At 50.7% G+C, this 16,859-nt stretch overlaps 2 protein-coding genes across 10 annotated transcripts in view; both read left to right on the top strand.

The window, feature by feature from the left end:
* The window catches only part of LOC102460271 (uncharacterized), a 116,152-nt gene that overhangs the window by 36,790 nt on the left and 62,503 nt on the right, over nt 1–16,859 (top strand). The gene's annotated exons all lie outside the window — the stretch shown is intronic.
* LOC112545944 (zinc finger protein 75A-like) overlaps nt 5,660–16,859 on the top strand; it is a 30,490-nt gene continuing 19,290 nt past the window's right edge. For 5 of the 7 annotated variants that reach the window (XR_012898528.1, XR_012898529.1, XR_012898527.1 and 2 more), the window contains exon 1: nt 5,666–6,464. Coding sequence is in view for 2 of the 7 variants with exons in the window: in XM_075914087.1 (XP_075770202.1) it covers nt 6,303–6,464 (162 nt within the window). In the remaining 5 variants the exon portion in view is untranslated. Of the gene's footprint in view, nt 6,465–10,748; nt 10,912–16,859 lie in introns of those variants that run through there. The other 2 variants (XM_075914088.1, XM_075914091.1) reach the window with 2 other exon arrangements.

The following is a 16,859-nucleotide window of genomic DNA, read 5'->3' as shown; positions in this document are numbered from 1 at the left end:
CAAGAGGGCTTATCCTGAGCGGGAGTGTCAAAGTATTCGCGCAAGAAGCACTGAATTCTGACATTAGAACGTCAGTGCTCTTGCGCAAATTCAAGCGGCCAGTCTAGATGCACCCAAGCTGTATGGGGAATAAGCAGGAAGGCCTTGAAGTGCTAATAGATAAACACACCTATGACAGTTGTTGGTAGCACAGGGACTTGGTGGGATAATATTGGAATATTGGCATAGAAGGATACAGCTTGCTCAGGAAGGATAGGCAGGGGAAAAGGGAAGGAGGTGTTGCCTTATATATTAAAAAATTTTTACACAGACTGAGGTGGAGATGGACATAGGAGACAAACTTGTTAAGAGTCTCTGGGTTAGGCTAAAAGGGGTAAAAACAAGGGTGATGTCATGCTAGGGGTCTATTACAGACAACTCCCCAGGCAGAAGAGATAGACAAGGCTTTTTAAACAACTAACAAAATCATCCAAAGGGCAGCTGGTTTCATACACACTCATCCTCACCTACAGTTGCATTGCAGTTTTCAGTGAGCTGACAAGAAACAGAAGAGGGGAAACTTCTGGCTAGCAGAATCAAGGCTTGGGATTCTTCTGTGTTCAGATGTGCTAAGCAGCTGGCAGCCAAGCTCCTAAGCGCTGGTCTGTTCCTTCCCACCCCAGGCAGGTGAATTCCTTTCTCTAGATCAGGGGTGTCCAAACTTTTTTCAAAGAGGGCCAGATTTGAAGAAGTGAACATGCGTGAGGGCCGTCCCCGCACTCTCAGCCCCAAGGTGGAGGGCCCGCGGGGTCGGAGGCGGGCGGAGAGCGCAGGGCACGCCGGCCTCACAGCAGCCCGGGGGCAGGGCGAACCCGCAGCCGAGCGGGGCTGCGGACGTGCCCTACAGGGCAGGCTCTAGGACCGCGGAGGCCATGGGCGGCGGCGGCGTGGCCGGAAGCAGCGCACTGGGCGCGCCAGTTCAAAAGAGCGCCGGTGAGCCAGGAGAGGGGGAGGAAGCGGGGGCCGTATTAAATCGGAACACGGGCCGCAATTGGCCCGCGGGCCGGACTTTGGACATGCCTGCTCTAGATGTTACAGTCTGCACTTTGCCTGCCTGCCTTTTCAGTACCAATGCTGGAAAAAACCTTCTGTTCTTTCAATTTAGTTTTGAAAGAACACAATTGCTGTGTAGATGTTGCTCAAGTTTTGTCGGAAACTCTGTAGGGTAGACATACCCTCAGTTTCTACCATGGAAACACTCTTGGCTCTATGGTTCCTGTCCTGTGAGGGCCTCTTGGTGCAGCCTTTGAACTCCCAATGCAGGTGTTGACTGAGCAGAGATAGAGAGATGCCAGACACAGCTCTCCAGTGCCTGCAGGCAGCACCATGTTCTCAGGGACTCTGCCGTCAGAGGGTATGTCTACACTACAGCGCTAATTCGAACTAACTTAGTTTGAATTAGTTAATTCGAACTAAGCTAATTCGAACTAACGCATCCAGACTAAAAAACTAGTTCGAATTAGCGTTTTGCTAATTTGAACTAGCATGTCCACACAGAGTGGACCCTGAACTGGGGTTAAGGATGGCCGGAAGCAGTGCCGGCAGGGCATCAGATGAGGACTTAGAGCGTGGAGCTGCTGTCTCAGGCTAGCCGAGGGCTGTGCTTAAAGGGACCTGACCCCCACCCCGGACGGAGAGTTCTCAGGGGTGCCCTGCTTGCAAAGCAGTCCTGGCTTGGATTGCCCGGAGTACCCACACTGGGCACATCACAGCACTCGGCCATCGGACCGGCTGCACTTGCCGCAGGCTGCCATCTGGGGAGAGGGGGCAATTGGGGGGCTGCAGGAGAGGTTCCACCCCCAGAAGCCCGCAGAGCCAGCCCAATCCTCCCCATCGGGGGCTCGTATCCCATTCCTCCCTCACCTCCTTCCACTTACCCCTCCCTAGCCCCCCCTTCCTGATGTACAAAATAAAGGACAATTGTGTTCAAAAAATAGAATCTCTTTATTGAACAATACTGGGGGAGACTGAGAAAAGGAGGTGGGAGAGGGGAAGAGAGAGGTTGGGAGAGGGTAGGGCAACTACAATGATGAGGGGTTTGGAACAGGTCCCATACGAAGAGAGGCTAAAGAGACTGGGACTTTTCAGCTTAGAAAAGAGGAGATGGAGGGGGGATATGATAGAGGTCTATAAAAGCATGAGTGGGTTGGGGAGGGTACATACAGAAAAGTTCTTCATTAGTTCCCATAAAGAAGGACTAGAGGACACCAAAGGAAAGGAATGGGTAGCAGGCTTCAAACTAATAACAGAAAGTTCTTCTTCACAAAGCAAATAGTCAACCTGTGGAACTCCTTGCTGCAGGAGGCTGTGAAGGCTAGAACTGTAACAGAGTTTAAAGAGAAGTGAGATCAATTCATGGAGGTTGGGTCCATGGAGTGGTATTAGCCAGGGGGTGGGAGTGGTGTCCCTGCCCGAAGTTTGTGGAAGGCTGGAGAGGGATGGCACGAGACAAATGGCTTGGTCACTGTCTCCGGTCCATCCCCTCCAGGGTCCCTAGGGTTGGCCGCTGTCGGCAGACAGGCTACTGGGCTAGATGGACCTTTGGTCTGACCCAGTATGGCCATTCTAAGCTCAGGGTCAGGTGTCTCACTGGACCACCTTGATTTTCATGCAAACCTGCTCCTGGGTGGCCAGGCTGGCAGCTCTCCTGCCCTAGACAGCCGCTTTCCTGTGCCTAGTGCGGAGGTCGTGGACGAGGTCCACGATGTCTGCACTGGACCAAGTGAGTGCCCGCCTCTTGCGGTCCTGGGCAAGCTCCCGGGAGCTGCCAGCCTGGTCCTGGGAAGAGGGGGAGGGCTGGGGGGCATTGGGTGGGTGGCTCGAGCTGTGCCAGGTGCAGGGTCTGCTGGCTGGGTGCTGGCAGGCTTGCACCTGGCATGGGCACCGTAGCCAGCCCGTGCCCCTTTAAGGGGTCCGGGGCCGGGAGGGGGGCAGACGAGTTTCCCTGGTGTTGGCCAGAGTGGCCACCAGGGAAAGCTGGGGAGGGCTAGCCTCCTAGTAGTTTGAATTAAGCTACACACCCCTTAATTCAAACTAGTAAGTTTGAACTAGGCTTAGTCCTCGTAGAATGAGGTTTACCTAGTTTGAACTAAGCGCTCTGCTAGTTCGAATTAAGTTCGAACTAGTGGAGCGCTAGTGTAGCGCCTATCAAAGTTAATTCAAACTAATGTCCGTTAGTTCGAATTAACTTTGTAGTGTACCCAGAGAGACCCCTGCCAGAGGAAAAAGCCTTTGGGAAAACCCTTCTGCCCCCAGCTGTGGGACACAGAGTTTAGTGCTCTGCGTTGTAGCTGCAATTGATCTCCTTTGCCTTGTCTCCAGATTTCTTACGTTCCTCCATGTAACACTTGCCAGAAGAAACAGCCAGTCTCATTTGCAAACATTCACATGGCCAACCCCAGGCAGCTTCTCTGCTTCCTCAGAAGATTGACCAGAGCGTGGGAGGAGCAGCTGCACCCAGCCCAGCACCTCTTGGTGTCACATCACTCAGTTCTACTGGGCCTGGCAGGTGCCTTGGCTAGGAGCAAACAGTGGGGGAACCTCAAACACCTGCAGCCTGGGTCACAGAGTTAAGTAAGCACCCACCAGCTGTGGCCTAAATACAGGCCTCACTGTGAGCAGGATTTGAACGCACACAGGGCGTTTTGGATTTCTAGTTCAACACCTTCACCACTCGGCCATCACAGCTGTGAGCCTGTCACCTCTACCTCCCCAAGGCCTGAAGAATTGAGACACAAGGCCCAGGTTTGAGCCCAACTGCCCCTGCCATCCCAGATCTATGGTGCCCCTCATGCCTGACCCACAGACCCTTGCTATCCCAGCCCTATTGTGCACCCTACTCGTGACCTGCAGTCCCCTGCTGTCTTCCTGGACCCCTCCCAGCCCCACAGTGCTCCTGAGTCTCTGCTGTGTACGCTGTTACTCCCTGCTCCACAGTGCCCCTCATTCCAGAGCTGCAGCCTGTGCCAGCTCGGCACTATGGTGCCCTTCGCTTCTGACCTGCAAAAGCCAACAGGAAAAAATCATTGGTACTGAAAGCATTTCTAGGGTAGAAACTGAGCCCTGGTTTATACTAGAGTGTTATTTCGAAAGAACAGGTGGGGCATCCATACAACCAAGCCTATTATTTCGAAATCTGCACTTCTGCTTTCCTCGGGGAATAATGCTTATTTCAAAATAGTTAATTTGAAATAGCAGCAGTGTGGATGCTCTAGTGCCACTATTTTGAAATAACTATTCGCAGAGTCATTTGAAATAATTACTCCCCAGTGCTTCCTGGGGCTCTAAGTCAAGGTAGCAGATCCACATCATGGACGCCTGACTCAGACTAATTTTGAGACTCCCCCTTAGTGGGAACACGCTAGTTTAGTTATGTCAGTAATTTTGAATTTAGATATTTTGAAATAATTTAAGGTGTAGAATTGTCCCGAGGAACTAATTTTGAGGCCTGCTGACAGGAGGCTGAAACAGGCTCTTGGCTTTAGCTGCCTTGTTAATTCTGTGCCCTCAGGAAGTGACCAAACTGAAGCAGGCAGGGCCCCTATCTGAGGCTCAGGCCCAAACCCAGAGACTAAGAGCCTCACATTCCAGATTATCAGGCTACGTCTACACTACAAGGTTTTTGCACAAAAACTGGCAGAGCGTCTACACCTCAATTGCGCTTTTGTGCAAGAAAATTGGCAGAAGAGAGGGCTTTTTGCGGTAGAGTTATTCCTCTCCTCACTAGGAATAACTCCTTTTTGTGTAAGAGTTTTTGCGCAAAAAGGCAAGTGTGGATGCTCCACAGGGAGTTTTACACAAAAACTGGCCTCCAGAGAAAAACACAGGTTGTCACTTGGATGCTCCATAGCAGCAATCACAACTCTCTTGTTCCTGTCTGCTAGCCCCTCTTAAAGGGGCAGGCACCCTGCACAGCTGTTCCGGCAGGAAGCTTGCCCACAACCAACTGCCTTGCCACGTGGCTGTCTGTTGGCACAGATGGCAGAGCAAGCAGGTGCCCGAGACCCCCCTGGCCCTTACAGGGAGCAGCCACAGGGCTCCCAGGACACCCCCAGGGGCAGCAAGTGCCATGCAGCAGCCTGGTCATCAGCAGAAACTGACCCTCCTCGAAATGTGGGGCGTGGAGGAGTTGCTTCAGGAACCCCAGGCCAAACAGCGAAATGCAGAGATTTTCACCTGCATGGCCATGTCCCTGATGGAGTGAGATCACCCTGCCCGGACCATGGAACAGGTCTGGGCAAAGGTGAAGGATATGGAAAGGCGACGGAGGGGAGAGGTCCCCACACCTGCCCCTACTACAAGGAGCTCCACCACATCCTTGGGGAAGGGGGGGGGGACTTTCCTCCCCCTCCATTGTGGTGGACTCTGGGTTGGAGCAGCTCATCCTCCAGCTCCTGGAGCGTGTTCCCAAGCTGGAGGAGCTGGAGGGCCAGGTCCAGCCACCAATGGAGCAGGAGGATGAGGACGAGGACCAGGAGAGTGGGACCATCACCGAGTCCCTGGAGCCAGTCCGGACATCTCCCAGGCCTCCGAGGAGACTTGGGAGGGATCTTCAGGTACGTTGGCACACACACACACACGGCAGGGGAGGTGGGTGCACAGAGGGTGGGGGACACAGTGTCGCGCGGGCAGGTAGGCCAGCACGTGCTGCTGCAGTCTGGGCACATGCACTCACATACAGTGGGAGGGTGTGGCATGTGGCCACAGCAGCCAGCCCCTCAACCTGCCCGGGAGCCTGCTGCCAGCCTCATGCCTGGCCACGTGAGTCCTGCTCCCAGGAGGTGAAGGAGGGAGGGCACAGCCAGCTGCAAGCAGGCTAGCCTCCAGGGTGGGAGCATCACCCCACACACGTGCCAGAGTGCTGATCACAGCACATGGGCATGCCTCCACATGAGAGGCAGAAGCCACTCCAACTTGATAATCCAGCTAGTGTCAGCTGTGTGTGTAGATCCCAGGAAGGGGAAAGCTGCTATCGGCTCCTCTGCCGCCCATGAGGGGATCCCACTGTGACCGTACACTTCCCTTCCCTGCCTGGCCCTAGTGTGTGTGCAGGGATGGGGCAGAAAGGACAGCATGGTCCTCTGGCCACCTCGGGGCCCCTGTGACACAGGGTGTGCTGTGCAGGCCACACACGCAGGGTGCACTGACTGCCCCCTCTCTTGTGTCTTCTGCGCAGCCGGGACGGAGGGCCCAGCCACACCACCACCGTAGCCACCTTCCAGAATCTGGGGAGCCACAGATGAGGCAGGCCTGAGGCGGAGTTGATGCACAAGCACATAGGGGTGATGCGCAATGTACACACCACCCTGTTGCACCAGCTGAACGCTCACCTGGAGTGGTGGCAGCAGGCCTGGAGTGACCTCATGGCACACTGCGACCACCTGGTCAACACCCTGACCCTGGCACCTGCTGCCACTTGGGAGAAGGTAAGAGCCTCAGAAAGGTTTGGTACTGGTGCAGCCTGACCCACCTGGCGCCGGCCAAGCACAAGACCTGGGAAACACTAAGAGAAGTTGGGAGTATTATTTCCCTACATAGACCTTTGCCTCTTATTATCATTGAGGAAATTGGGATTTGTCTTTTGGGTTTCCCATTTCCCTGCTTCACACTAGAGAGAGGGCTGCACAAGGAGCTGGGACAGGTAAATGCTCTGGGAGTGATCCCCAGTGGTGACCTGAACCATCCCTGGGCTATATATGTGTGTGAGGAGTGGAACCTACAGCTTCCTGCCCCTCGGAGAGGGGATTGGCTGAACTGTAGAAAGATTTCTATAGGCATGTTAACAAGAAGAAGGTGATCAGAGAGGGTGTGCGGCCCCTACTGGATGAAGGAGGTAACCTAGTGACAGATGATGTGGGGAAAGCTGAAGTACTCAATGCTTTCTTTGCCTCTATTCACGGACAAGGTTGGTTCCCGGACTAATGCGCTAAGTGATGCAAGATGGGCTGAAGACGGACAGCCCTTGGTGGGTAAAGAACAGGTTAGGAACTATTTAGAAAAGCTAAACGTACACAAATCCATGGATCCGGACTTAATACATCCAAGGGTACTGAGGGAGTTGGCAAATGTCATTGAGGAGCTTTTGGCCATTTTCTCTGAAAAGTCACGGACATCGGGAGAGATCCCAGATGATTGGAAAAAGGCAAATGTAGGGCCCATCTTCACAAAAAGGGAAGAAGGACGATCCAGGGAACTATAGACCGGTCAGCCTTACCTTGGTTCCTGGAAAAATCATGGAAGGGATCCTTAAGGAATCCATTTTGAGGCACTTGGATGAGAGGAAAGTGATCAGGAATAGTCAGCATGGATTCACAAAGAGCAAGTTCTGCCTGACCAATCTGATTAGCTTCTATGATGAGGTAACTGGCTCTGTGGACATGGGAAAGTCAGTGGATGTGATATACCTTGACTTTAGCAAGGCTTTTGATACGGTCTCCCATAATATTCTTGCCAGCAAGTTAAGGGAATGTGGCTTGGATAAATGGATGGTAAGATGGATAGAAAGATGGCTAAAAGGCCGGGCCCAGCAGTTAGTGATCGATGTCAGGATGGCGGTCGGTTTCTAGTGGAGTGCCCCAAGGTTCGGTTCTAGGACCGGTTTTGTTCAATATCTTTATTAAGGACCTGGATGAGGGGATGGATTGCACCCTCAGCAAGTTTGCAGATGACACTAAGCTAGGGGGAGAGGTAGATACAGTTGAGGGCAGAGATAGGGTCCAGAGTGACTTAGACAAATTGGAGGATTGGGCCACAAGAAATCTGATGAGGTTCAACAAGGACAAATGCAGAGTCCTGCACTTGGGACGGAAGAATCCCAAGCATTGTTACAGGCTGGGGACCAACCAGTTAAGTAGTAGTTCTGTAGAAAAGGACCTGGGGGTTAGAGTGGATGAGAAGCTGGATATCAGTCAACAGTGTGCCCTTGTAGCCAAGAAGGCTAATGGCATATTAGGTTGCATTAAGAGGAGCATTGCCAGCAGATCCAGAGATGTCATTATTCCCCTTTATTCGGTTCTGGTGAGGCCACATCTGGAGTATTGTGTCCAGTTCTGGGCCCCCCACTACAAAAAGGATGTGGACGCATTGGAGAGGGTCCAGCGGAGGGCAACCAAAATGATTAGGGGGCTGGAGCATATGACGTATGAGGAGAGGCTGAGGGAGTTGGGTCTGTTTAGTCTGCAGAAGCGAAGAGTGGTGGTGGTGAAAGGGGCGAATTTGATAGCAGCCTTCAACTTCCTGAAGGGAGGTTCCAAAGAGGATGGAGAGAGGCTGTTCTCAGTAGTGACAGATGGCAGAACAAGGAGCAATGGTCTCAAGTTGTGGTGGGAAAGGTCCAGGTTGGATATTAGGAAAAACTATTTCACTAGGAGGGTGGTGAAGCACTGGAATGGGTTCCCTAGGGAAGTAGTGGAGTCTCCATCCCTAGAGGTGTTTAAGTCTCGGCTTGACAAAGCCCTGGCTGGGTTGATTTAGTTGGGATTGGTCCTGCCTAGAGCAGGGGGCTGGACTTGATGACCTCCTGAGGTCTCTTCCGGCTCTATGGTTCTATGATTCTATGAGCTGGGGGACCAGTCACAGGGAGGAGACTCAGGACTTTGTTGTTCTCTTTAAGTCCCAGTAAATGAGCCAGAACCAATCATCTGCTCAGGGAATTGTTTCACTTCTCACCATTGGTTGTCTCTGAGCAATTCCTGAGTCTCTCTAATGTACTAGTGCTTCTGAACTACTGGCTGAACAATCCTTAGGAAGGTTTGTGCCCATTTTCTCCAACGATGGGGGGAATCCCTATTTCTTTTCACAGACAGAGCCAGTTCGGGGCCTAAGTGCCTTCAGTGGCCCCCTCCCTCTTCCTACTTGCTCTCCCCAAAAGCCAGCCCTGGCAGGGCAGAAAGCTGCAGGGCCCCAGCCCTCCTGGGCCAGGCAGTGGCAGGTGCACTGGAGACAAGTTGCAGGTGGAGCAGAATTAGTTCCATTGGCAAAGTGCTCCCTTTGCACACGAGAGGTAGCGGAATTCACTCCCATCTTTTCCTGCCTGCTCTCTAGTGCTGAGGGGCCAGCCCCTTTCCTGCTGACCCAACTCTTATTATCATGATGCACTTTGTGCAGGGTCCATTGGGCTTTGCCCCAAGGTGCATGGCTGGGATTCAGGACCCTGGACCCTTCCCCAAATACACAAATCCTTCCTTCCTCCACACTCTGTTCCACTTACACTGCCTGGCTGCCTCCAGCATGGGCTGAGCTCAGAGGCTGGGTGGGTGACCTGCCCTGTAGCTGTGACAGGATCAGGCCCCTCCCATCAGTCTGCAGACCCAGTTCTAGCAGGCCTCAGACACCCAGCAGCAGAAACAAAATTGCCTTCAGGAAGCCTGAGGACAGAGCACATGAAACAAAGGGGCTACATCTAGATTGCATCCCTTTTTCGTAAAAGGGATGCAAATTAGACGTATCGCAATTGCTAATGAAGCGGAGATTTAAATCTCCCCCGCTTCATTAGCATAAAAATGGCTGCCGCTTTTTTCCAGCACGGAGCTTTGCTGGAAAAAAGCGCCAGTCTAGACACGGATCTTTCGGAAAATAAAGCCTTTTCCGAAAGATGCCTTATCCCTCTTAAAATGAGGGATAAGGGATCTTTCGGAAAAGGCTTTATTTTCCGAAAGATCCCCGTCTAGACTGGCGCTTTTTTCCGGCAAAGCTCCGTGCCGGGAAAAAGCGGCAGCCATGTTTATGCAAATGAAGCAGGGGGGGGGGATTTAAATCCCCGCTTCATTAGCAATTGCGATGGGTCTAATTTGCATCTCTTTTACGAAAAAGGGATGCAGTCTAGACACAGCCAGGTGGTGCCATTGAAACAACCTTCATTTGCCTGCACCCAGACCATTCAGTGTCACTGGCTCAGGGGTTTCTCTCCACTGCAGAGAACTCCCTTGTTTGTTAAAGGTCCTCTGGGAACGCATAGGAGAGGGAGCTGGGATTCTAGATGCATTAACCCCAAGGACTGCCTATCCTGACTTCTGAGCCCTCCACACTTTAATTTCTGACAGATTCTGTTGTATCACAACCCCCCCCCCCTGCCTTGAGCATCCTTCCGCCCAAGGGGTGTGTGTGTGCCCAATACAACTGTACCTGTAAAAAAAAATGTTATTTTCTCCTCTAGGAGCAGCTCAACTGTGTAAAGGGGCTGCTGGGACAGGACATTATCCCTGCAGGGCAGGGGTGGGTGTGTCAGTGACATCACAAGGGCCTTTTGCAGCCCCTCAGCTTATTGGTTAAAGGAGGTTGGGAGGTGGTGACCTCACAGAGGGACCATGACAACAACCAGGTGGGACAGGTTGCAGGGCAGGGGCAATCTCAGAGACCTCCCATCATTTTGCTGCAGGGCGTCTCCTTCCTGAGATCTGCCCCTGAGTCCTGAGAGAGGGTTCAGGAACAGGTACATGAGCATGAGGAAGAGCCTCTTAGGAGTGTTCCCCTTTCCCAGTGGGAAATTGAGCTAGGAGGCAGACGTCCCTGTGCAGAAGGCAAGAGCCTGAGAGGTCTGATACTGATACTGCCTGATCCAGCAGTTCCCAACCGCTGGACCAGGCGGCAGGAGTCTGGGAGCCCCTTGCTCACTAGGACCCTGGGGCAGCAGCAGGAGCTGGGGGAAGCTCGCTGGCAGCAGGGAGCCACTCGCAGCCTCTGCTTGCGGGAACTCTGGGGCTGGATTCCTGAGCGCCCGGGAGGGGCGGTGCTGCTGGGCCCCACAGCCCAGGCTGCAGCCGGGAGGGGCACGCTCCTGTAGTGCTGTACAAAGCTGCTCCTCAGGCACTCTCCTAGGGCCGCGGCCCCAGCCTGGCCAGCTCCTGCCCCAGGGTGGGCAGCGCTTGGGGGCAGGTAAGAGAACCCCTCCCCTTCCCACGGGGACAGGAGGGGGATGCAGGAGGTGGTGAGGGGAGGTGGGATCGGGGTACTTATGGGGTGGCTGGGAGCAGGGTGCAATGGAGGGAAACTAAGGGGGGGTCACTAAGGGGAGGACTGGGGGAGGAAGAGCAGTCTGGCTGGGGAAGGAAGAGACACAGGGCAGGGGCTGTACAGAAGGAAATGGGGCAGAGACGATGGCAGCTCCGTCACCCCATCGGGCAGGAGGGGCGGAGGGCAAAGGTTACTACTGATGGTAGCACTTGGAGGCACCAGCTCCTATGCCCCTGATAAAATTTCTAAAGTTTCTAAATAGGGTGCCCCAAATGCTCCCTGCCCCTTGTCCCTGTAGGTGCCTCTCCCTGCGCCCCTCCATCTGCAAGCACCCCTAGGGAGAGGCTGCCCCATCCAGCAGCCAGAGAGGAATTTTTTCTGTGAATTTTGTTTAGTGCAGATATTTGCAAATGCTGATCTGTTAGGTTCTTGTAACATTTTATTTGCATACTTTCATAAGCATGATTTGCATCATGAATATACACGTATGTAAATAAAATGTTACTTGTCTGCCAGAAAGTTTGTGAATGGGTTTGGCAGTCCACCATATAAAAAAGTTTGGAAAACACTGGCTTGATGCACTGGAGGCTGGCCAAATGCAAAGCAGGGAAAACACTAGTTAAGGTGGGGGATATTTTTCCCACCAGGCCTTTATCCCTTAGAATTCCTGGGGACACTGGGTCTTGTCTTTTTTGGTTTCCCTTTTCCCTGCTTCTCACCTCATAGGTGGGGAGGGGGCTGCTCTCTAGACCTCATGGTGGGAAACTCCGACACAGAGATGGGACAGGCAGATGCTCTGAGAGCGAGTCTGTTCCCATGGGACATTTGGGGAAAGAACTGTCACACTTCTGCTCTTCCCCATGCCACCAGTATGGCTGAGTGGTTACGGTGTTGGACTTAAGGTCCAATGGGTGTTTGTTTGTTGTTCAAACCCCTCTCCTGTTAGCTCCTGTTTTGAGAGAGACATCTATCAGGGATGATCTAGTCTCATACTTCTAAACTACTGGCTGAACAGTCACTAGGAAGGGCTGTGTGTCTGTAGCTCGTTTGAGACACTTTATTCTGATCAGTTAGGCTATGTCTACACTGCAGGCTTCTTGGGCAAGAACTGTTTTGCACAAGAGTTCTTCTGCAAAAGGTCTTCCACAAGAGTGCGTCCACACTGCCATGTGCTTTTGCACAAGAGCATCCATGGCAGTGTGGACGCTCTCTTGTGCAAGAAAGCTCTGATGGCCATTTTAGCCATAGGGGTTTCTTGCGCAATAAATTCCTATTGCCTGTCTACCCTGCCTTCTTGTGGAAGAGCTCTTGCACAAGAGGGCTTCTTCCTTGTGGGGAGAGGAATAACTATTCCAGAAGAAGCCCTGTTTTCCAACGCTGTACTGTAAATTTACTTACACAAGAACGCGCGTGCAGTGTAGACGCTCTGCAAGTTTTTGCTCAAGAACAGCTGTTCTTGCACAAAAAGCCTACAGTATAGATGTAGCCTTAGTGTGTGAAACTCCAAACTGATGGTGAGTTTGAAAGTCAGGCCTTCTGGGTCCTGTTCCCAGTGCTGGCCCGGACTGGCTGTGTGGTGTGAGATAAGGCCCTTTGCCTTTCTCAACCTTTGTTTCTCCCTCTGTGAGTTGGGTGTAACAAATCTTCTCCTCTCTGCCCCATGGTAGAGACAGCTGAGGAGCTATGTGAGGGTGTTGCCAGCAGCAATGTATAATAGGAGGTGTCCTATCGCTTAGTCAGTACAGATGCTGGGGGAGTCAGTACAGATGTTGGGGGCGAGGGTGCAGTAGAGCCCTGTTCTTCCACCCTTCCATTGTGCTGCTTTCCATGTGAACCCACCAACCAGCAACTCTGCCTACGGCCACTAGATGACGCTGCAGCCTCCCACTTCCCCGTTCTCCTGATTATCCGGGATGTTTGATGATCTGATCTGGCCCAATGGGGCTCTGCTGTAGAACAGCTGGAACAGCCAATGGTATTGCCATTTTTTTGCGTATAAATGGACTGTTGGCCTCTCACTAAAACTCAGGGCGGGGGGGGGGGGGGTTGAATAGCCCTCAGCACCAACAGAAAGGGGAAGGGTCGATGGGAATCAAGGACCCTGAAACGGACAGTCCTCGGGGACAATGGGGAGGGGCCAAGACTGCAGGTTAGCATGATGGACAAGGCAGGCAAGCTAATGAAGGAGCCAGGAAGCAAGAATAGGGGTCCTGTCCCTCAAATGAGCGGCAATTGCCTGGGTCAGGCAGAATGGGGGCGGGGGGGGGGGGAGAGCAGGAACCTAGCTGAGCTGGAGAGCAGAGCTGGGCCAGCCAGAGAGAGACAGTAGCAGCCAGGCAGCAGGACAGTGCTGGGAGCATTGTTTTGAGGAAGAACGGCTCTTGCACAAAAGGGGTCTACACAGCACTTTTTTGCACAAAAACCTCTTGCGCAAAAGGGAAAGGAAGAGGAAATGCACATGAGAGTGCGACATATGCAAATGAGCGCTCCATTTGCATTTTCTCTTGCGGACGAGGATCATAGTGTAGAGGTAGCCTTGGAGGGGGGTGCCACCACTGGGGAAAAGGTTCCTATCTCCTAGCACCTGAAAGCCTGTGGGCACTACCAGAGCAATTGTCCACTTGCAACAGAGCCGAGGACTGGGAGGAAGTCCCGGGACATATGAAGAACAGACTGTGAATTTGCCATGCATTGCAGAGGTGGGTGGGTGTGATGTCCCCATGCCACAGAGCAGGGCTGTATGTGTTCTTTTAACCTTTCTCATTTTCCCTTATTTTCTTAAATTTATTGCTATTTTATTAAATGGCCCTTACTTTGAGCTGTATGGAGTCATAGAATCATAGAACTGGAAGGGACCTCGAGAGACCAAGCATCATCTAGACTATCCCTGACAGATGTTTGTCTAACCTGCTCTTAAATATCTCCAGTGATGGAGGGAGATTCCACACTCTCCGGAAGCAATTTATTCCAGTGTTTAACCACCTACTCTCCAACCAGTTATGCAACCTCACAGTAGCTCCATCTAGATTGTATTTCTCCAATTTGTTAGGGTGCGTCTACACAGCAGCATTATTTAGAAATAACAATGCAAGCTTCTGCACAGCAATTCTGTTATTTTGAAATAAATTTGAAATAACGAATGGCCTATTTAAAAATCTGTAAACCTCATTACACGAGGAATACCGCCTCTTTTAAAATAGCTATTTTGGAATAGCAGTAGTGTGGAGGCTCCACTGCTATTTCATAATAGCTCCTCCCTCGGGTCATTGAAAGTAATTATTCCCTAGTGCTTCCTGGGGCTCTAAATCAAGATAGCACATTCACATTAGAAGAGCCTGCCTCGGACTAATTTTAAGACTTCCCTGTAGCGTGGACGTGCTATTTTGAAATAAGCTATTTTTAATTTTTTTTTTCGAAATACAGTAAAACCTGTGTTATCTGGCATGCTCGGGGATTAGGGCGTTCCAGTTATCTAAAAACTCTGGTTATCTGAGGGTCCCATCAACGTAGGAAAAACCAATGGACAATAATAGTAAATAAAACTCAACTTTTTAATATTGGTAGTTTTGAAGTGTGAGGCAGTTGGTCTCACATTTCTATTTTGAGTTAAAGATGATTAGTACTTCTTAAATAAAAAATTGCTAAGTCAATCATGGTAAAACAACCAAGCCTGTGCGCCTGAAGATGTGACAGCATTGTGGCTGGGGGCAATGCTGTTTAACAAAGTTTTCTGGTTAACAGAGTGCCGGATAACAAAGGTTTCACTGTAGCTTATTTTGAAATAAGCATGCTGTGTAGATGTTCCCTTAATGGGAGACTATCAAGTGCTTTACTAAAATCTAGATACACCACATCTATGGCTTCTCCCCTGTCCATGAGACTTATTACCCTGTCAAAGGAAGTTGTCAGGTTGGCGTGTCATGATTGCTCTTGACAATTCCAGTGGGTTAAGGAAGCTTCTAACATGGATACAGCATCCCAGAGCAGGGAAACCCTTGCCTTTATCCTACATGGTGACAAAGTTGAGCCCCCAGGAATCTGTTAGAGGGGTTACCCTTTCACTCTTCCACTATTATGCTTATAAGTAGCACACAGGATCTTTTCAGGGGAAAAGGCAATATGCCACATTTATTGAGACTATAGTAAAAAAACAGTTAGCATATGCTTTATAAGCCAAGTCCCTCCCCCCCCCCCCCCCCACACACAAAATCTTGTCGTTGCTTAAAGTTACTAGTCTGTTGCTCACATTGCTTGGCTAGTAAGTCAAGTTAAATGTGAGGGGGAGGAGTGAGGTCTTCTCTCGGTCTGGACTGATGACCTGATGTTGACAAGACGAGACCCAGAGATTCATGCAAGATGCTCCGTCTTTTATAGGACTTTTCTCCCATTCTGCTTAATATCTGTTTATCTGGGAGTTACTCTTTACTCTGACATAAGTATGTTGGTGTCTCCTTCCCAGTGTTATTTCAAGGCTGTCTTGTTTGTAACAGCGCTTGTTTCTTAACACTCCAAGGCCGTCCATATGTCCTCCATTGATCTGCTTTGTATTGTGCCTAATTTATGGTACCTTGACGCCTCTGAGTTTTCCAGCCTCCCCCCTCACCTCCCTTCTTCCACAATCTGGACTCTGAAACTATTGGGCTTACAAGTTGTTTTCTCTCCAAACACTCACATTCCATTCACTCCCCCTCCCCAGGAACTATACAATCATTTCACACATGGGAAAAGGGATACGAAAGGTATCAATATAATTCCTAATACAAAGCTTCTATTAGTACAAACTTTTAATTCATTCATCATTGGGGCTTGATAAATCGCTGTTTCTACTCACCCGTGGCAAGTAGATTTCAGCCGGTAGCTCCTTTTTGTCAAGCCCTGTTCATCATATTTTCTTTATAACACAATCTGTATTCTAATTACTCCTAAGAGCAAGTGTGATCATGCTGAAACACAAGGATCCTTCTGATCCCTGTGGGTGCATCTATACAGCAGGGCTTAACTTAAAAAAAGCTACGCAAATTGAGCTGTGTCAAATTGAGCTCTTATTTCAAAATAGCTTATTTTGAGTTTTGGTGCTGTTTACATAGCACTTATTTCAAAATAGAGCACTCTTCCTCAGATTTCCCTTACTCATAAAATGAGGGTTACAGGAGTCAGAATAAGAAGTTCTCCAGCTTGACAGTATTTTGACATTATTTCAAAAAAACTACCCGCTGTATAGATGCGGACTAAGTTATTTTGAAATAATGTTGCTGTGTATATATAGCCTTTCTGTCTTGACATCAGATACTTCCTGTTTGCTCCAATGTTTGCCCTGCAGGTCAGGCAGGCTCTGGGCAAAGAGAGCAGGAATGAGGACTCAGATCCTGTCACCTGGCTCCACCAGGACAGTGTGTGAGCCAGGAAAGTTCTGCACTGTCGCAGGGCTGTTCCTCTGATTACATAATTATGGAGCTCGCAGCCTGGGTACTGCCTGCTGCTGCGGAGCTGTCTCCCACTTCTGGGCAAAGCTTGCATCAGCAAGGAACTGTCTGCAAATCTCTGGAGCGCAGTCAGTCCCTGAGCACATAGGGTATGTCTACACTGCATTCCTCTTTCGAGAGAGGAATGCAAATGCAGGTAAGCGAAACTGCAAATGAAGCATGGATTTGAATTTCCCATGCTTCATTTGCATAATCGCGTTCGGGCATTTTTGAAATAACCCCATCTACACAGCGTTTTCTTTTTCGAAATAGGGTATTTCAAGAAAAAAACCTTCTTTTGAAATAACCCTTAAACCTCATTTTATAAGGCGTAACGGATGTAGTGACGGATGGCAGAACAAGGAACAATGGTCTCAAGTTGCGGTGGGAGAGGTCCAGGTTGGATAT

Source organism: Pelodiscus sinensis, chromosome 32 (genome assembly GCF_049634645.1).
Source record: "Pelodiscus sinensis isolate JC-2024 chromosome 32, ASM4963464v1, whole genome shotgun sequence".
Taxonomy (NCBI): Eukaryota; Metazoa; Chordata; order Testudines; family Trionychidae; genus Pelodiscus; species Pelodiscus sinensis.
Note: the sequence above shows the minus strand (reverse complement) of the source record. Positions and strands in the feature narration are given on the sequence as shown.